Genomic DNA, 22,179 nt, shown 5'->3' with positions numbered 1-22,179 from the left:
CTGTGGCACCTTTATTTTGGGGGTCGCTGGCTGAAAAGGTTGAGAACCCCTGCTCTAGACCAGTACTCTCTACCCCTCACTCTGCCCTTAAGGTGTGGACATTGTTTTCTAAACAGATTATTTTTCCCATTCCTCTGGTAATATGCAAGGGCATCCAGAGCATGACCGGGGTTGTGCCAATCCTCCATCCTGCCTGATGGTGCCCTCAGCGGGGCTTACGTGCCAAATTGACCTCTTACTTCAGCCTCAATTTTGGGCCCTAGCATGCCTCAAAGCTGTGCACAGTACTATATATCAGTTTTGACCAAAAAGAGTTTGAAAATACTGGCATATCTGCAAAAATTCAACATTCCTACAACATGGCATTCTGCACAGCAATCGATCTGAATTATCTTGTTTTCATTATAACTGATTATTTTTAGCTATGCAATGGTCCCCCAGTCGATTTTGAAACTTCTTTCTGCATATGAAGCTCCTTTAGTCAAATCCTGGCCAGCATAGCAGCAACATAACCTGTCCACTAAGTAGCTCCTGATCTAGTACATCTGTGGATATGAGAGAGGAAATAAAATGCTGGAAAAGGTTTTACAGTAAATCTGTCTTCATTAACAAATTATCGCGGCTGTATTTCACGGCCAACTCCATGATAAAATGGATTTTTTCACTATTCCCCAGCTCCTCTGATGTCTAAATGACTCCAGAGTCATCAGAGCATCGCAGACCACCGTTTCCATTTGTGGACTTCATAAATTCAACTTTCCAAGAACTTTACAGCTAATACTAAGCTCACATCCTGATGCATTTTTCCCAGAAAGCAATTTAAAGACTGTGTAGTCTGCAGTCACTCACAGGCTATTAGAAATACATGTGGAAATATCAGCACAAGGAGAGAGAAAAGAAAAGAAAAGAAAGGAGTATAAATCATCCAGTATAACATAAAATGTAAGGCTTTTATCCCTACCAGGAGCTTTTTTAAGCATTAACAGAATATTCCTCAAAAGCAGCAAAGGCAAACGAAGGAGGAGGAGGCAGGTGATCTAAGAGGATACACACAGCTGGTTTAAATCAATTTACAGTCCATACATACTGTGTGTCTGCTTCCTTCCTTGCAGGAGAAGTGAATCCCTGCAGGCTTAAAGATGGACAACAATCAGGCTGATGGGAGGGTGTTAGTGTCGCCGCATGACACCCAGAACTTAATCCATCTCCAACAGCACCTAATAGCAAAAAATAGCACCTAATACCGTGCACCCTTCGACCCCTTCACACATACAGAAAGCGGGCATCGAGCCCAATCAGAGTGTTTACTTAGCGGCCTTAGCGGCTCCCTGTCAGTGTCGGTTAGGTGCAGGTTAACTGAAGTCAAGGCCGGGTTAAATCAGCACATCCAGGGCTGCTGTTTTTTAGAGGTTGACAGCTAAAGGTTAAATGATTCAAAGCCTAGTAATAAGGTGATCCGGTGGTCGCTACATCAAAGAGGTGCGTGCGTGCGCTCATGACTAATATAATATTACTTCCCTGAACGCAGCAGCGAAGGATTACTCATATATGTGACTGAATGAGGACAAGAGAGAGAAAGAACAAGAGAAAAAAGAGAGAATGGGTGCCAAACAAAAACACAACAGCGAGGGTGGGTGACGCCATGAGGCTGACAGGCTAGGTTTCCCTTGAAATGTGAGGCAAGTTCGAGCAGAATTTCCATAAATATACAACAGATAAAGTGCACATGAATACACAATTCTGACAAGTTTTAATCCCATAAATTTATGACAACTGGCACTTTTGAATTATCTCCCCTGCAACCATTGCTGTAAATCAGACTTGTGGTAAACTTCGGCCCCACAGCTGTGTCACGCATACTCCTGTCAAACTATCATGTCTCACTAACTAAACTCAACAATTAGGAACACTCAGTTTGTTTACATGCACTGAGAAACTAGACTTTTTAAAATTATAATTATGGATAAAGATAATCACGATGCTGCGTTTTTATGCCACTGATCATTAAGATAATGGGTGCATCTTTGCAATCCAGACATTTTTCTCTTTTGATATGGCTGAAGATCATCAGGATGCTGTATTTTTTGATGCCACTGATAAATAAGATGATGGAGATTTTTTGTACCTACTTTTCCAAATGATCAGATTTAGATTTAATTCCAATATGGGCTACTGCAATGTTTCCCAATCATTTTTCCTTGGAGCCCCCTCTACATCTACTTAAGAAAATCAGAGCCCCCTCAGGACCCAGGAGAGAAAAAAAAGTGACATACTGCTGTCAAAATCAACATTTATTTCGAATTGTTCCACTGATAAAACCCTAAAAAAGGCCTGTACATGCTTATTTTAATCAAAAGACCTTTGTATAAACTACTTAATAACTGCTTTATCATGGTTTTTGTCAATATTTGCAAATCTACTTTTGCACCCTCAGAGCAGACAAAGCCTTGCACCCCCCCTAAGATCTTTGGCGCCCCTCCTGGGGGGTCCTGGGACCCGGGTCATGAACCAGTAGGCTACTGCAATATTCAAACGGCAGTAGGGTGATGACTGGTGTCCAGAATATCACTGTCTTCGCTCTGTTTCTGCAATATTTCCCTCCGTGCATGGACATAATACTGCAGGTGTATCGGTTTAATTAGTAACTGTGTTAACTAGTGACTATCAGCTGACCTAGATTTATAACTGATGATGGATACATCACTCATCATTGTGTCCTATATGAGAAGGTTGGTTGGCCTTCCATTGAAAATAGGCACAACAGACATTTGATTTTATATATATATTTAAGGCCCTCATTGGAAAACTACCACCTTACATCTTAGTTTTGCTGGGGTGGAGCTCAAGCACTCACCTGACCCGCTGCACTGATTGGTTAATTCTTAAAGTTCCTTGAGCTTGCACCGAACTTGGTAAAACTACATTTTCCTTTGATGCTCCAAGCTCATGGAACAAACTCCAACAAACTCTAAAGGTTGAAGTCCTACCCTCTCTTGCAGAATTTAGGACCTTGGTTTCCAGTTGCTTTTGTTTTAATTGATTTCTGCTGGTTTTGACTGATTGTATTTGACTGTTGTTTTTTCTTGCTTGTTCTAATGTGCTTGTAATCTTGACGACATTGGTAATGAGGGAAACCTCAATGTCCTTTTGAGAGTAAAAAAAGGTTTGAATAAATGAGTGAATGAATGACTGGGTTATACAAATCCAAACTGAAACAAAAGCTATCTTAAATGCAAAACAGTGGAATTTCAAAGTGTGACAAAATACTGAGATAATTCTGTATTGACTGCAGAAATTCTGAGATTAACTGCATTATCCAATACAAAGCAATGAATTTAATTTTAACACCTTGTTGTGATGTGATCTTACTAAATTCTTGCCAATGCAAGCCCTTCTTCCTCACTAATCAATGCAAAATTGATCATTTAAGTTACAGAGTTGCCCCATGCAGCAAAAGCTTTGAAAAGGTTATATAAAGTTCCGATACCAGTAACAGAAATACATCCAATACTGCTTAAAATGCAGGTATTGGTATCGGTGAGTACGCAAGTTTATGCAACAATCTGATGATGTTTGGTTTGACTTTATTTTGTGTCGTTTAGCCATGCTAACTGTTAGCGCTATAAACTGGAAATCAATTCTTGTTTGCCGCCGGAAAACACTGCATGCATGAGCTACCATTTTAAGAGCAGCGAAGAAGAATCAAAGGACCCACTCCAGCAGAGTATGGTGGCTGCGTGACAGTTTTTTTCTGCATTTGTTAAAATGCCTTCCAGACGGGCGCTGTCATACATGACAAGAAGTGACACAGTAAATCTGATATTGAGCGTATTTTTACCCATTTTAATCCAATTACAATCATTGATTACCACTAGCTTTAATGCTAACCGTAATATTGTTTACCCTTTGTGAGGGTCTGTCAGCCAATGGCAGGCTGGCTCTGTAATCATGTCATGCTGCCTGGAGGCGTGTTGGCAAAGAGGGGTGCACCAGCTGCAAAACAAGGGTATATATCTAGGGTGTGTATTGTGTTGTTATAAGTGTAAATCTGTTATGTGCATTGGCCAAAAAGGAAATGATTTGTACTTTAACATTTCGGTGAATGTGTCTTAGGGTCTTCCATAGAAATCCTGTCTTGGCTTTGAGATTTATTCTAAGGAAGCTCAAAAAGTTCTCGTCAGCTGTCTGAAACTTTTCCTCATCCATTCACTCTCTGTCAAACCGAGAGTCTCTGAACATTATCCCTCTGCCTCCAGCTGTTTGGGCTGGGAGGGCCCCGTTTCCCAGGCGACCCACACCTTACGAGTTGTCTTGTCTGGTCCTGTCCTGTCAGAGCTGGGAGAGGGAGGGAGAGAGATGAGGGAGACTGGGATAGGAGCAAAGAGGAGAAGGGGGGTGAGCGATCAGCAGTAATAAACCCTTTTATGTGGGAGTCTGGATCAAGGCAGCAAGCTCAGACTAGCATTGAGCACTAACCAACATAATCTGAAATGAATCCCACCAACTCAGCCAAGAACTGAACCTTGTCTTCCAGTTGGACACCTGCAGGCTGATTTTAAATCCTGCTGGCTTGAAGAAGCCCGCACTAAAGAGTCCAAACACACCAGACGGCCCTGTTGGACATGCATGTATCAAGTATTAGAGCGTGGAGTAAAGTAAGCTCTGTTGTGTAATGTGGTGACAGCGCTGAGCTACGGCAGCCCAAGAACAGAGGCTGACACCTGGTGTGATTTCAGTAAATTATGGTGCAGGTGAGCTCATGCTGTGACTGGAGGAGAGACGCAGCCCCCGACAGGAGCTGATATACAGCAGGAGTGGAGAAAAGGCAGGCACGTCTGGGAATAAACCGGTTTAAATGCACTGCAGGTCCAGGCTGAGTTTCTTCCTCTCTTTCCCTGTCTGTGTTTGTGTCTGCTCCATGTCCTGCTGCCAAACCGCAGGAATATCAAAGAGACTATTCGTAGTACTTCAACTCCAACATAAAAGTTTAATGCTCTTTTTTCTCATTCTCAGTAAGAATTCTTTCTTTGATGCGTCTAAATCTGAAGTTAAAGAGAGCTGCAGTGAAGGGACGAATTTGTCTCTCTTCTCTTCCAAAAATGTGCCTCAGACTTGTGAGGGAAAAGCAGAGGGAGTGAGTTACAGACTGAGGCCTGTAGGTCAGAGTTGCCGTGACATTGCCCCCTGCTGCTTACAGCCTGTTACAGCCAATGAAGGTGTCAGTCTTGAGCAACAAGCAGTGAGAAACACGCTGCCAGATATCGTTACACAGCACAAAAATTTAGCTTTCTATGGTCCGGAAATGCCAGAAGAATCATGACTCACCTTCTTAGAGTTCTCATTTCACACAGCAATGTGCTAAAATCATCAAGATATACGCGTTATTGTGACATCTGGGGAAAACTGCAGTTTACTACAACAGAAAGATCACTGAAGGGTCAAGAAAGAAGTGTAAACTAAACAGTGACTCACAGTGATGTGGATATTTTAAGTCTGGAAGCCAAATGATAAATCTTAACTGTAATGACTGGTGCTTTTATTCAGAGCTGCTCACTGACGACACAGCAGGAAACACAAGGCCAAAACTCCAGTTTTTCTCTTTTTAGGTCATCAGTTTGCAGATTTGTAATCGAGGAAAAAGAACATCATTCAGGAAGTACAGTGAATGCAGTGAGGGCAATCGAATGAATCAAATACAACGTGATTTACTATAAATGTAAACTGTAAAAACCAATTACATTTTAAGTTTCTGTTAAAAAAGGATGTTTATCCCATCCACATGAAATCTGTTTTACTGTTACGAGAGACATAAACGAACAGAATGGATTCTCCCTGTGTAGAAAGCTCATCAAAATACGACCTCTGAAAAAGGCCGTCAGAGTTCAGTAGTAGCAAAGTCTATGAAAAACATGCATCCATACCATTTATTTGACTGTTTTATTGCGATAATGGGTAAATGTAAATGTTTAATCAGTATTTGGACTCATTTATCTCTATGTTTTGACCAAGATAATAAAGTAATTTCTCAAGATCTCTTGAAAATCTGGTAAAAATTACACATCATCATTGGGAAAGGGTGTGTGAAACATGCCAGTTTTGTCCTGTCTTTTTCTAATCATAATTTCTGTTCCTCCAAGAGCTCAAGTGCAACATTTTAACTTACTGAACGTGCATTGCAGTGTTAATTTCGTCGACAGCCTTTTGTTCTATGACAAACTAGACTAAAACTAACAAAAATAGATCTGTGATGACTAAAGCTGACAAAACCTCAGTTCAGTTTTCATCAAGATGACTAAAACTAGACTAAAATGTAATGTAGTTTTCGTCTGATATTCAAAATCTGTGATATTTCTCCACTGTGGGTAAATCTGTCAAAAAACAATGCATCTGTATCTCTTCCATCTCTCAGCTGTAGAAAGCAAGGACCCCAGGTTTGGTAGGGTGCATAGAACACACTACCATGACTTGGTACCAGATTTAGGCAAGAGAATAAATGCTTGGACTAAAAGTAAAGACTAAAATGTGAGGACTTTTTATGGACTTAAACTAGACTAAAATGTTTCTTTTTTTTTTTTAGGTAAACTTGTGACCCTAAATTGCCCATAGGTGTGAGTTTAAGCGTGCCCATTTGTCTGTCTCTATATGTCAGCCCTGGGACTAACTGGCAACCTGTCCTGGGTTCATGCCCCCCTGCAACCCCCAAAGGGATAAGCCGTATAGAAAATGAATGGATGGATGGAAAAGTAGAGATGAGTATTGAAATCCAGTACTAACACCGTACAGGTACCAACAAGTCCAATTCCAACCATACCGCATTACAAGGCAGATTTCGGTGCTTCATTTCGGTACCTCTCTTCCCCATCATTCCAACAATAACGATACAGACAGAGCTTTTATTCAGCTGCCGACTTTTAAAACACTTTTTCTCTTTAAAGTATCGATTCAGGCACCGTTTATGTACCAACACCTTTAACAAAGATTTAGTACTGGTTTCTGAAAAAACCCAAACAATATCTAACACAGCATAAGCAAACTGAATTTTACTTTTGGTGTTAAAGTTGAGCTGTAACCTTTTCTTTACAAGCGCACTTTATGTTAGCTTAAAGGGGTCAAATTTTACCCTTTTGTATGTCTAGAAACCCCTCTGTTTCAGCCCTGCTCAAAGGGAGCTGTTTCTGTGTCTGTGGCTTTAAATGTAACTGAGCTGTCTGACTCTGCCCCTGACCACGCCCATCTCAGGAAATGGATGTGGCTTAATGGATGTGGCTCTCCTGATCTTCCTCTCCAAATCAGGAGAGGAGGGCAGAACTTTCTTCCAAGTGGAGAGGGCCAACCGAACCTGGGGGCGGTGCTAACTCCCCCTTATGATGACATTAGGGGAAAAATCTGAGAACAGCTTGTTTCAACGCACATTTTCTGAAAGGTGGAGGAAGAGAGGGGGGAAGGGAATGGATTTTTCTGGTACTCCAGGGGATTGTGGACAGGCAAGGGGCACATATTCTTGTTAAAAAGCCTGAAAAAGTGATTTTTGCATATGTCCCCTGTAAAACAGACTACAATTAATGGCCCCTGGCTATTGCAAAGGCATAAACAGGCAAAAGCCAAAAAAACACTCATAATAAAACATTTTTAAAGCAGCTGTAGCCGACGTGGAATGTAGTGCAAGATACAGGGCAGTGTGACTTCAGTGTGCTGGCTGCTTTGTTTTTTCTACTCCATTTAGAACCATCAGCGACGTGCGTTGAACCACTTTTGAAGCACACTTTGACCTCTCTGAAGAGACAGATGATGAGGAACAGCTTTAAAAAATGCCTCACAGGTTGAATAGATCATCTGTGAGCTGATACAGGTGTTAAGAAAGCTGTTTTTTAAGGGCTCAGGTAAACCTACTCAACTCTGTTCAGCAGGAGACAGCAGACAGACGAAGTACAGCTGGTAAACAGAGCGGAGCGTTTTGGAGCAAAAACGAGAGTGACATCCATCTTTCTAAGTCACAGTGGGCCACGAGTCTTTCCCTAATCTTCTTACATAATAACCCTGACCCTGACCGGGGGGGGCAGGTGGCATCAGGCATGTTTGTCCTACACTGCCCCCCCTTAAGCCACAGCAGGTCTTTTAAACACAAATGTACCTTTAAATACACACTTGAAAACTCTGTCTGCCTCGTTCACACTTCTGCAAACACATCCTGTTAAAAAGGAAAGATGGAGGGAGACTGTCATGTGAGAGGGGCCAGGAAAAGTGAGGTTTGGAGATTCAATAATGTGAGGAGCAGAGAGAGGATAGTTCAGGTTAAGCTCTTTGGCTCTCTCTTCTTCCCCCCACTTTATTATTCTCTGTTACCATGGAGAAAAACTATATATAACCTCCTCTCTCTGCTCCACGTGCTGTTTGAATCTTTGTCTAGCAGTCGTCTTCTCGCTCTTTTGTTTCTGCAGAGAGGACAGCAGGGGATGACGTCTCGGTTTATGGTAGAATCTCTCCTAAGCTTCACTCTGTAAGCACGAGGGAGCTGACAGACCAAAACAGACAGACAGGCAGACAAGACCAGACACTTTGTCGCTCTCTCTTTACCGTCTGGCCAGAAACCAGAGGCTTCAAAGGAATAATTCATTTCACAGTCTAGTGGCCCAACACAGAGCTCCGACATGCACGCCCTTTTTAACACCTAAAAGAAGAGACACAAAGCTTCATCTACGGCGTCTGTAATCCAACACAAGAGATGGGAAACACTCTGAGAGCATCCAGCCAGTATCAGCCAGGGTGTGCATGCTGGATTTGAAGCTGATGCATTTTAAGTCTTTGAGTGACAAAATCATGTTTGTTTGTTTGTGTCTCAGGGGTTTAAGGCTGTTTGAGAAAAGTCCAAGCAGACGTAACTGTTCCCAGAATGACAAATAAGTTTCTGGTTTGACATCTCTATCAGGAGGATGGTGTTTGTCAGTGACTCAGAAACCTGCTGCAAATCACAGAGGCAGAAAAAGTATTTTTAGGTCAGAGTTTGGTTAGTTCTTGGCACTGATGTGAATTGGTTAAGGTTAGGGGAAATAAGGGTTTGGTTCAGTTTAGAGGATGTGTGTCATCATGGTGACAATAACTGCAGTGTGGTTAAGGTTAGGGGATCGTTGTGGTCATGGTGACAAGAAGCCAGCAATGCTTGTTGGTAGGAAACAGGAAGAAACAAAAAGATAAAACATACAGTACAGTCGTGGCAAAATGAGGATGTGATAATCCATCCAGCTCAAAATTCTTGAACGCTTAGAAGTTTTTTTGGGGACATTTGCTGAAACAAAAGGCAATATCTTATCACAACATCGAGGGAGAGTCTAGACTTCACAATGAAGTTTAAAGCAGTGACATTTAACCTCCTGAGACCTGAGCTTTTATCTGGAAAGCATTTTTTAATGTTCTTCGACTTATCTAGGATAATTACAACCTACTTAGTTTAAAAGCTCAGCCTTCTCTTAGAAAGGAATTAATTTTGACCAAAAATGGTGTCTTATATCAACAAGGAATTACTTAAAAATTTCTGTGAAAAGTTCTTAAATATACTTTTAAGTTTCCAGTAAAAAGTACCCAAAAATGTATTAAAATACACCTGAAATGTTTCAGTGAAACTTTACTGTAAAGCTCCAAAAAATTTCAGGAAAATTCCTAAAATTTTTCAAAAGTTTCCCTTATTTTAAAAAACAATATACTTCCCAAAATATACAAATATATTACCCAAGATTCCATTAAAATTCACCCAAACATCCTGAAATATTCCCTGAAATTTCCATAGAATTCTAGTAATTTCAAAGGACAACCCCAATTTCCAATCAAATAAAAAAAAATCTAATGTTAGAAATTATTAATGTGTTATAGAAAAGCCCGAATTTAATGTTCCCATAAGTGAATGCATGGTCTAAGGAGGTTACGCTTTGCTCCAGCGTTTAGGGACGGATAGGTAAGCTTGGCACCCCTACGAAAGGGTGCTGAAAAAGTGGGACAGTACAGATCAATTATTTTGGGCCCTTTCCAACTTTCATCTTTAGTATTAACACTGTACATGTGTAAAGGGGGCGAGGTGATGCAACAAGTTTTCTACAGGCAGGACAACTGAATTACGCTATGAGATGAGTCCTTCATTGCATGTCTTCATTTATGTCAATTAAGACTTCTTGTCAGCTTCTGCACCAAATCTAAATTTCTTTTTATTAAAGTTACATTTAAACACATGTAGCCACTGACCATCCGATGACCATGCTGCAGGATGAAACGTAATGTTGATAGTGATGATTTACAGTCAGGACTTCCTGCATTGTGTTGTATTTTGAAGTTGACCGGGTACTTTGCATGTTGTTCCAGCTGTTTGGATCGATATGCTCTATGCAGACTGAAACAATATGGCAGTAGCCACTGTGACCTGCAGCGTATCCCCAACGAACCGGAATGAAGTGGCACTTTAGGGACGCACCGGAGCTGGAACAGAGTGCAGGCAATGGATCTGCTCAAACTGGCAAGAGCTCTGCAGTGCGATTTGGATGATTGGGAAAAATCGGATCATAAGAGCCAGCAGAGAAAAACTGCGCTTTGTGTGCATGTTTGGCTGTGTATGCATGTTAAGGCTGTGTCCTCTGCTGTCATGGAAAGCTGAAGCACAACATAAGATACAGATGAGGACACCAAATATCACGCTTTTGCAATATCAACATGGATGTCATGTCAACATACAGTGCTGTTAAAACACTTTTAAATGTCCAAATATGGTTGCAATACTGTCATATAAACAGAAAATATACAAGCTGTTCCCCCAGTACAATAAATAAAATAACTCACAGATATCATCATTTAACCCCTGATATGGTGAATAATGGGCACTTTAAACAAAATAGATAAATACATAAACAAATATGTCACTAGGTCAACTTGTTACAACAGCAGCCCTTAAAATGTGCCCGGAGGAGAAGGCTGATCCCAATCTCATGTCTGTTAATTATCAGTATAAAGCCAACAGTCAGTTTGCTTATTGAAGGATAAACATTGGAAACAGGTACAGCTGGCCAGGCTCAGTTTGAAAGTTGAAAAGGACAATGCACCTGTCAGCATCTATAAAGCTCACCGGGTTTGTAAAATAAGCACTATCTGCTACAGCTGAACGATTGTGCATGACAGTCACATCCAACAGCATGTGATGTTAGATGTTCAAATCCAGAAATGGGGTGGTGGCTCCACTTTTTTAACACTGTTGCTCCTTTATTGGATCATAATCCTGTACTTAAAGAAAATTGTAGTATACTTTTAAGAAAATCCACCTTGTGGCGTGCTGGTGTCATTAAAAAAAGACTGCACATAAGAGATGGTACTATAAGAACTCCAACCTCCCCAAAAGGTGCACACTGTGGACTTGCTGGATGCAATGGAGTTCGTTTTGGCAAGATGATTGTTTTTTTAACTTCAAGGAGATCCCTAAAATTGCCTTCCTCTGTTGCAAACTGATGCAACTTTTGCTTCAGACTTTATGGTTATTATTTTGGATAAAATCACCCGCGCTGCTTCCAACTTTTGTATCTAGTCCTGGCGCTAAGCCAAGCTAAGATATGGCACACTGTAGCTTATGTTGTATGCACTAATGGCATTGATTTTCCCATTTACCCTGCAAAAATGTGACTAAGACTGCTATAACTGTTCCTTCGGTAAGGTTTTTAATATTATATCAGTGTAAGAAAGTGTGATTGAAGACATTCATATTTTCCAGGACATAAGGACAAGGTGATCTTCTGGCTGTCACAGTTGGCGTTGAAATCCATCCCTTCCACAAACCCTCTTAAAGCTGGCGTGCAGGTTTGAGCGCCTTACCTTAGAGGCCCTCCGACGATCAGGACACTCAGGGTGCTGGCACACCACCCAGTCCTCCTCCTGGACGGGCTTGTCATCTGAAACAGAAACCACACATCAATGTGACATCTCTCTTTATCACTAAATCACCAAACCAGCCACCCGGCCGGCCACACGTCCATTAACACACCTTTCTTGGTAAAGCTGTAAAAACACATGAAGACCGAATCCCTGCCTGTGTTTATGTAAAGACCGAGTGAAAAGAGAGGGAGGGAGAGTGACTACAAAAAACACTCTCACAGAGAAGCCATGTCATAAAGTGAAAAAGGAGAAGTCTGGTTAAAGAGATTTCTTGAAGGAAAGGTAAACAGAGGGAAGAGGGTGGGGTGTGTTGTTGGGAGGAGATCACAGAGAAATGAGTAACGACCAAAGAGGCAGGAGGAAAATGGAGCAAATGAGAGGAAGCCCCATTCTGGGTTTTGCTTGAGAGTGCACTCGTCGTGAGGAAGCTCGCCGTTCTCCACTCCACAATAACAAATCACCATTGTCAAATAAACCTTTAAAATCTGCCTGACTGGCCGGCTAACACTGCATTCAGGCTATGATAAAAGGCTGTGTTTACGTCTACATCTTCTACATGTACACACACGATAAAGATATCATAACAGAGACTCTGAGCGCAACAATATTTATCCGTCTGCCTAATGAGAAAAACAGAATAAACGTGCAGGAGGGAGAGAAAAGCAGCAGGAGAGTGAAGAAACGGAGACGGGGGCTGTTGTTAAAAGGTCTAGAGTTTGAGTGCAGTATTAATTCACTGACCAAATAACGAAAACACAGCTAATTATGACTGAAAATGTTCATCCACTAACTTTATCAATGAAGAAGTCTAGGCTTGAGGGCAGCTACAAAGGTCAGGGTTAGGAAATAATTCACCATACATTTTAAAAGCAAAAAAAAAAAAAAAAGTTTTTATTTCTGTTGCATGTTTAAAAATGTAAATAATTTCTTCATAAAATGATACAAGCTTTTCTTTTCTTCCTTTCTCCCTTTTTCCTTCCATCCATCCTTCTTTTCCTTTCTTCCTTTCCGTCCTCTCTTTCATCCTTTCTTCCTTCTTTCCTTCCTTTGTCCCTTTCTTTCCTACCCTCCTTCAATCTTTCCTTTTATCCTTCCTTCTTTCCCTCCATCTTTTCTTCCATCTTTCCTTTCTTCATTCCTTTGTTTTCTCCTTTTTCCTGTCCCTACATCTTTCCTTAGATCCCCCCTTCCATCCTCCTTCTTACCTCTCACCTTCAATCTTGCCTTCTGTCCTTCCTTCTTTCTTTCCTTCTCTCCTTCCTCTCTCTTTTCCTCCCTTCCTTAATACCTTCCTTTCTCCCTATCTTCCTTTCCTTCCCTTATTTTTCCTTCGTTCCACCACTCTTTCTCTCTTTCCTTCATTCCCTACATCTTTCCTTCCACCTTCCTTCTTATCTCCATCCTACAACCTTTCCTTCTATCCTTCCTTCTTTGTTTCCCTGCATCTTTTCTTTCTTCTTTCCTTTTATCTTTCCTGTCTCCCTTTCTTCCTTCCATCCTTCATCCTTTCTTCTTCCTTTCCTTCGTCTCTCTTTTACAATTTTTTTTTCTACCTCACTTTCTCTTTATTATTTCCTTTCTTAATTTTCTCCATTGTTCATCACTCTATCTTTCCTTCGTTCCTTCCATCTCTCTTTCTTACCTCCATCCTTCAATCTTTCCTTTATTCCTTCCTTCTTTCTTGGTTCCCTTTCTTTTTTCCATTCTTCATTCCTTTCTCTCTCTTTTCCTCCCTTCCTTTGTACTTTCCTTTCTCTCTTCCTTCTCTTCTTTGTCTCCCCTTCCTACCTATCATTCTTTTTTCCTCTTCTTTTCATTCCTTCCTATCATCTCTTTCCATTTCCCTACATTTTTTCATCCTCCTTCCTTCCTTTTTTCCTTCTTTCATCCTTCTTTCCTTACTTCCTTCTTTCTGTTTTTCTTTCTTTTTTAATCCTTTCCGTCTTTTCTTCTTTCTTTACATCCCTCCCTATTTCCCTCCTTCCTCCATCTCTCCTTATTTCCTTCCTTCCTTCCTACCCTTTTTTCTCTCCATCTTCATTTCTTCTTCATCCCTCTCTATCTTCCTTGTTTGTTTGATAATATAGCGTAATGAGTGCACCCACTGCACATAACTTCAGTGTCAGCAATGCCAGGATTTCCATAAAAGTTGGGACAGGCTTAAGTGCGAAATATTAGCAAAAAGGCTAGCACCCATTTAAGCATTCATTGACATTAGAAAGTCATCCAGAGTGGGTGCCATTAGGCTCTCATGGACCGAGCATTTCTGTGGGCAGACCTGACTAAATTAAGACTTGCTAGAAACAGAACTCTGACTGTAAAAACTCTGACAAAAGGTAAGTTTAGTTTTCATATTTCTGCATGTCATCTTTCAAAACACAAGCAGAGACCACGTCTGAGTTCATTCATGGTATGTTAGTATTTTCTTTAGTATATCTTAAAGTACTGATAGTGAATCAATTTGAGTGTTTTGCACTGACACAAATTTTACAATATAGGTGAGAAGAACTGGACGTTGTTTGCAGAATCTTTCCAACGTGCTAAGATGACCTGCTCAGTATCTGGCTATCCTGCAGAGCTACACTTTTATATGATTCCTAAATCAGAGGTAATAAAGACACTGCTGCTAGAAAATGAAGTCACCTAGCAGCTGAACTTTAAGGCCACTTTAAACAATAATTTGTCTCCATGAAAGAAACGCTGCAGCCTCTCAGAGCCGGTGAACAGCAACAAGTCACCCTGAGTCATCCACTTGGCTACTGCTACACTCACAGGTCAAGGGTGCCGCTGAGGAAGAGGGAAAAACGCTGTAATTGGTGCATACCGCTGAGCCCGTGACTTCCCCACTGGGGAGGGAAGGGTCAACCTGTCTGCAGTGAATTTGCTCAATGGGAGTAAAAACAAGACTGAGAGTCTGCAGCCACGCTAGCTGCTCTGTGAGACTGGACTCCAGCACAGCAGTGCTCTGAGATTAATGCTAATGTCAACACGCCGGCTCTGCCAATGTTAACATGCTGATGGTTAGCAGGTGGAATTTTAGCATGTTCACAATCGGCCTGCCTGTTAGCATGCAAAGATTTCAAGGAAAGACTAAACAGAGAGAGCAGCTGAGGCTGATGGGATGTGAGATTTTCCTTACAAAAAAAAAAAACGGACACATTTAGATTCTATGCTGGCATCACCGTTAGGGTCGGGTTTAGGCCCCCCAGCAAAGACCAATGAGAGAGCTTCTCCATGCAGCTAAAATAAGCATAGCAAGTCAACATAAAAGCAATAACATGGCACACTGAAATATGAAATATAAAGACATAAATACCCAACAGTACTTGGTGATCATATATGAGTATTTTAGCATGTTTCTAGGCCAGGTTTAACTTGTATAAAATAAAAACATACATGCTCACTTCTGCTGTAAAATCCCGTTCCTGTCACAAATCATACATTTTTATGTAATACATACCATTTTACCACACAGGAATCCACAGATTCATAGTTTCAACAAGTCTCTTGGAACCTACCTAGAATAAGCTAGCCATAATTTGCTTCATATGAAGGTATTTGAAAGGGCTTGAACCTTGCTGTTTGGACAAGGGGTCCTCTCCATGGACTTTTTGGATCATAAAAATCTTTTATGATGCAATTTTATTTGCTCTTGGCCACTGTGTCCTCAGCCACATTTTCATGCTGGCAACACTCATTTTCAGTGCAAATACAATACAGCATTTTCAGAATTTAGCATCCTGGGTACACCGCAGTGACCAGTCAAAGTCAATAAGGGGCAGGACTCATGACACAATTGCTGCCAACAGCAATGGTAGAGGAAATACAGATCTGACTCTTCTTTCTGAGGGTAGAAGTCAACTTTCATAACCACACAACAATAAACGTTGGTGAGAAGTGCTCTGAAATGGAGGTTGTGGCCAGTTAGGGCTTGATGATTTGGGAAAATATCAAATAATTTTTGTTTTTTTTTTTCCTCAGTGTTGCAATTGTGATTTAATAAGCAATCATTTGCCAGACTCCACCTCTGTCATCTTGAAAAAGCTCCAATCCAGAACGTTTGTACCGAACCAAACACAGCTTGGACCAATCACCGTCATTTCAAGAGAATGAGGAGGTAGCTGTGGGCGGGGTTTAGTTATAGTAGCTGTTTGCTATGGCTGCCTCCAGCGTGGTGATTACCTTAGATATAGCTCTAGTTTAGCATCAATTTTACTGGATGAAATAATTTTACCTGCATGAAATAAAGAATAAAAACAACACTGAAAGCTTTTCATGATGGGAAAATGTTTTCGCTCGTCTGCCCACCTGTTTTGGCACGGGTTTATGAGGGAAAGGGTTAGCTGTTGTGCGAGGGGTTGTATACAACGGATGCTAGTGGAGTGATTAGCTCGGACTTAGCTGCAGCAGCAGTTTTGTCAGAACTGGACAATATTTCTTTATTAAAACAAGGACAGAGAGCAACACCGAATGCTTTTCATGATAGAAAAGATGTTTTCGCTCTTCACCTGGTCGGCTTCGGCATGGGTTCAGGATCGTTACAGGTTGGGTTTATCTGTGTGTACAATGGTTGCTGCCGCAGTAGCTTTTAGCTCATATGTAGCTGTCGGAAAGTGGCAGTTTAATCAGAACCAGACCGCATTTCTAATTAAAGAAAAGAGCAAAGAGCCACACTGAAAGCTTGTCTCGGCAGAGAAGACATGTTTTTGAAAAATCCTGCCCTTCCCAAACACTTTCTATGAGAGCTTTCCCAGATGATCAGTAATATATCTATTCAATGTATATTTGAAACAGTTGATTTGGTGTGTCAGGTAAAGGGTTATGACATGAACTTAACCAAGAAAAAGGAACTTGTGATGGAAAGAAAATGAAATAAGGGTAAGGCAAAGAGGTAAATGTTTGATAACACAAAGTGCAGATGACTTTTGGCGTGTCCACTGAGCTGTCTGTGAGGTTTTCAAGGTAAAATAATAATTAAGGCAGCGGTACGCAACATTTTTTCCCCTGTAGCCCTAACATGTGTAGGTCTACACATGTTATTCTAACCAAAAGACCTCTAAATAAACTACTTATACAGTTGAAACCAGAAGTTTACATACACTATATAAAAAGGCACATAAACTTTTTTTTCTCACCATCTAACATTAAATCAGATTAAACTTTTCCTGTTTTTTGTCAATTAGGATTACCAAAATTATTTCTATTTGCTAAAAGCCAGAATAATGAGAAAAGGATTTTTTTAAGACAATTTTTATGACTTTCTTCAAAGTCAGAAGTTTACGTACACTAAGATTACTATGCCTTTGAACAATTTGAGAAAGCCCAGATGATGATGTCATGTCTTTGGAAGCCTCTGATAGGTTTATTGACAACATTTGAGTTAATTAGAGGCACGCCTGTGGATGTATTTTAAGGCACACCTGAAACACACTGCTTTTTTGTGTAACATCATGGGAACATCAAAAGAAATCAGCCAAGATATCAGGAAGAGAATTGTGGACTTGCACAAGTCTGGTTCATCCTTGGGTGCAATTTCCAGATGCCTGAAGGTGCCACGTTCATCTGTTCAAACAATTATACGCAAGTATAAACACCATGGGAATGTCCAGCCATCATACCGCTCAGGAAGGAGACGGGTTCTGTGTCCCAGAGATGAACGTGCTTTGGTCCGAAAAGTGCATCTCAACCCAAGAACAAAAGTGAAAGACCTTGTGAAGATGCTGGCTGAAGCTGGTAAGAGTGTGTCATTATCAACAGTCAAACGAGTCCTGTACCAACATGTGCTGAAAGGCCACTCTCCCAGGAAGAAGCCATTACTCCAGAAGAAATATAAAAAAGCCAGATTACAGTTTGCAAATGCACACAAGGACAAAAACCTTAATTTTTGGAGACATGTTCTGAGGAAACATGAGGAAAGAACATTATGTGGAAATACTGAAGCAACAGCTCAAGACATCAGCCAGGAAGTTAAAGCTTGGGCGCAAATGGGTTTTCCAAATGGACAGTGACCCTAAGCATACTGCCAAACTGGTTACAAAGTGGCTTAAGGATAACAAAGTCAATGTTTTGGAGTGGCCATCACAAAATCTGATCTTGATCCCATTGAAGATTTATGGGCAGAGCTGAAAAGGCATGTGCGAGCAAGGCGGCCTACAAACTTGGCTCAGTTACACCAGTTCTGCCAGGAGGAATGGGCCAAAGTTCCTGCAAACTATTGTGAGAAGCTTGTAGAAGCATATCCAAAACGTTTGACCCAAGTCATACAGTTTAAAGGCAATGCTACCAAATACTAATGAAATGTATGTAAACTTCTGACTCTCAAGAAAATGATAAGAAATTGTCTAAAAAATGATTTCTCTCATTATTCTGGCATTTAACAAATAGAAATAATTTTGGTAATCCTAATTGACCAAAAAGAGGAAAAGTTTAATCTGATTTAATGTTAGATGGTGAGAAAAAAAAGTTTATGTGCCTTTTTATATAGTGTATGTAAACTTCTGGTTTCAACTGTATGTCTTATCATGACTTAAGTTCACATGTGCAAATCTAATTTTGACAACCCCATAGCAGACAAAGTCTCATGTCCACCATGAGATCTACTGCGCCCCTACTTGGAGGTCCCAGACCCTACATTTGGTACCAAGGGATTAAGGAAAGGTGGTGTACTTATTTCGAATAACTGTGGCTGCAGGGAGACTATGCAATGACTTAGCCAAAGTGTGGTGAAAGGGACAATAAAGCATGCAATCTAAAAAGCAATGCACTGAGCAATTCTTTAACTCTGAGTTGGATTGTAACTCATGCAGGGATAAAATCAAGCAAAATAAAGAACCTAATTTCAGACAGTTCTGCAGTAATTTTGCAATACACCCAGATAGAGTGGAATACAAACTGTCCCTTCTTGTTAAATTCAAATCATTGCTATGTGATGAGTATGTTTGATCTTTATTGGACAGTCATAACAAAAGTCATAGTTAAAGTTGGTGTTGGCAGTGGTATAACTTCATGGGCGCTGATATTAGCCCCAGTATCTCACCACACTTAACACTACCCAGTCCTAGTGATAACAATAAGCCACAGCTTTTAACCCACTCAGTTTCCCACTGCCCTAAATCCATGCCTCTCCTCAGCATCCTCTCCTTTTTCTTCTTGATTGTCTGGTAAAATCACTCCATCACTGCTGAAGCTCCATCTTCTGTCCTACTTGCTCATATCTTGCTGACTCTCCCGCTTTTCTCGCTCTCTGACGAACTGGAATTTCTGAACTCAGCACTGCTGATTAAGCCAAAAGCAAACACAAGCACACACTATACACGAACACACGTGACGGCAGACAATGAGCTCGCACTCTAAAGAGACAGTGGAGCATCCCATCCACGCAGCTCTCTGCGCTGGCTCACTCACCACAGAGAGACAACGCCTGGGGCAGAGACCCATTAGGTACCCATAAATAAAACCAGAGAGGCGAGAGGAAAGTTTGAGTTGGTGTTCACTTGAACACGCAAGATTTACAAAGTATTCCAACTTGTCAATCTCAGTTTCCTCATTTTGCAACCACAATATAACAATCCTTCCTTCACGTCATGTAAAATGCTGCAATGGAAATGATCAAGTGCTGGAATGATCCATCTACTGACAACAGAGCTTATCCACATCAAGTCAAGTCATCATTTATTGATTCTTTGGGTTTGCTAGCTCTACCCTGCAACACAAGAATGACACTGGTCCTTTATTTTCATGTCTCATAAATGTTTAATCTGCCGGTGAACATGCTGACTTTTTGTCTAGGAGATTATACAGCAAAGTTGGAAAATACATACTCAAGACTCCTTTCTGCAAGGCTGGGATTTTCATTTAATCCAAGTCAGCTGGAAACATTAAAAAGTCGGCCAGGGAGGGATTTCAGCCGATAAAATAGACCATCGTCGGCTAAAAGTAAGAGACCTGCATTTGTTTGAGGTAAAAGAACAAAAGTGTGAAATTTTACTCTGAATTTTGGGCATTTTTAACCCCAATTCCAAAAAAGTTGGGGCACAGCGTAAAATTCAAATAAAAATGGAAAGCAATGATTTTCAAATGACATAAACCCACATTTCTAACAAATCAGATGTTGAAGCTGGGACATATTACTATTTCATGGAAAATATTAACTCAATTTGAATTCGATGGCAGCAACACATTTCAAAAAAGTAAGGATAAGGCCATGTTTACCATTGTGTAGCATTCCCTTTTCTTTTTAAAAACAGAATAGAAACACCTGGGGAGTGAGGAGGCCAGTTGCTGGAGTTTTGGGAGAGGAATGTTGCCCCATTCTTGTCTGATTGAAGATTTTATTTGCTCAACAGTCCTGGTTCTTCTTTGCTGTATTTCTGTTTTATGATGGGCCAAGTATTTTCTATTGGTAAAAGGTCTGAACTGCAGGCAGACCAAACTCTTCTACTGTGAAGCCATGCTGTTGTGAAGTATGCAAGGTCTTCCCTGAGAAGAGACACTGTCTGGATCGAAGCACATGTTGCTCTAAAACCTATTTTTCAGGAATGATAGTGCCTTTCCAGATGTGTAAACTGCCCATGCCATAGTCACTGATGCAACCCCATACCATCAGAGATGCAGGATTGCAGAAGTGTGCACAGATAACAAGCTGGATTTGCCCGCTCCTCTACAGTCTGCAGGACACAGGGTCCATGGTCTCCAAAAATTCTGATCCATCTGACCACAGAACAGTTTTCCATTTTGCCTCAGTCCAATTGAAATGAGCTTCAGCCCAGAGAATAAGTGTAAGGCTTCATCTTTGCACGATACAGTGATTTCCAGTATAGAATCCCGCCTGTTTTTAATGCAGTACAGCCTGAGGGCCTGAAGATCACAACCATCTAATACTGACATTCAGCCTAACCTTGGCAGCTGTTTTTAATTTTAGTCTTAGTTTCAGTCTTTAAATGAAATGCATTTCAGTTTTAGTCAGTTATTTCTATCCTTTTTAGTTTTAGTCTAGTTTCAGTCCATAAAAAGTCCTCACATTTTAGTCTTTACTTTTAGTCCGGCATTTATTTTCTTGCTCAAATCTGGTACCTTAACTCAAGGTCCCTGCTTTCTACAGCTGAGAGGCAGAATAGCTACATATGCATTGTTTTTTTGACAGATTAACCCACAGTGGAGAAATATCACAGATTTTGAATGTCTGACAAAAAAAAATTACATTTAGTATAGTTTTAGTCATCTTGACGAAAACTAAACTTACTTTTTGTCATTTTTAGTCATTAAAGATCTATTTTGGTTAGTCTTAGTCTAGTTTTTGTCATGGAAAAAAAGGCTGTCGACGAACATTTTTAGTCATAGTTTTAGTAGATGAAATTAAAACTGTTGCACAGAGATTTCTCCTGATTGTCTGAATCTTTTGATTATATTATTTACTATGTTTAAAGTCTTTGCAACTTTACGTTGCATAACATTTTTCTGAAATTGTTGCACAATTTTAGGTGCAGTGTTTGGCGAACAGCTGCCCATCTTTACATCTGAGAGACTCTGCCCCTCTAAAATGCTCCTTTTATACCCAGTCATGTTACTGACCGGTTGCCAATTACTCTAATTAGCTGCAATATGCTCGCCCAGCTAATTTTTATTTGTACCACTTTTTTTTTGTTCCTTATGCACCGTCCTTACTTTTTTGGGATGTGTTGCTGCCATCAAATTCAAAATGAGCCACTACTTTTTGAATGAATTTTCATTGTTTATGTTCTATTGCAAATAAAATATATTTATGGGATTTGCAAATTATTGCAATCTATTTTAATGTACATTTCACTCAGTGTCCCAACTTTTTTGGAAATGGGGCTGTGTGTTGTCCTAAAAGACTGACATTTATAGTAATAGCATACAAAGAGGGGAAAAGTTAATTAAGCAGTTTTTTAGAGTGCATCTACTTTTGGATCAAGACTCGAGTTAAACCAGTTTTGCTTTCACCAACATGTCTTGTTGTACACACTCATCACTCCTCTAACACCGCCACTTCCTTAACAGCTCCACCAAGCCTCCAAGTTTAGGCAGGGAGAGGCAGAGCCCAGCACAAGTTTAGCCGTAAGCCTTACCCACGTTTTTATGAGGAATGTCAAGAATGCTCCTCTCTGCCTTCTGTTTGGTGAGATCTCATCATGGCACATGAAGAGGAGGGTGAACTTGGTCTTTTATTTGGTCAGGCTTCAACTCCTTTCTTCAATCCTACATTGTGTTTTTTAAATCCCCTCAAACTTTCCTCCCTGTATGTCATGTAAAGTGCACCTC

The 22,179-nt window shown here is 40.6% G+C and overlaps 1 protein-coding gene across 1 annotated transcript in view; it reads right to left on the bottom strand.

Moving 5' to 3' along the window:
* plekhg5b (pleckstrin homology domain containing, family G (with RhoGef domain) member 5b) overlaps window positions 1-22,179 on the bottom strand; it is a 142,748-nt gene that overhangs the window by 91,956 nt on the left and 28,613 nt on the right. Inside the window, exon 2 of the mRNA XM_041799446.1 lies at window positions 11,839-11,915. Within this exon, the coding sequence (XP_041655380.1) occupies window positions 11,839-11,915 (77 nt within the window). The remainder of the gene's footprint in view (window positions 1-11,838; window positions 11,916-22,179) is intronic.

The sequence above is a fragment of the Cheilinus undulatus genome, linkage group 11 (genome assembly GCF_018320785.1).
Source record: "Cheilinus undulatus linkage group 11, ASM1832078v1, whole genome shotgun sequence".
Lineage (NCBI taxonomy): Eukaryota > Metazoa > Chordata > Actinopteri > Labriformes > Labridae > Cheilinus > Cheilinus undulatus.
Note: the sequence above shows the minus strand (reverse complement) of the source record. Positions and strands in the feature narration are given on the sequence as shown.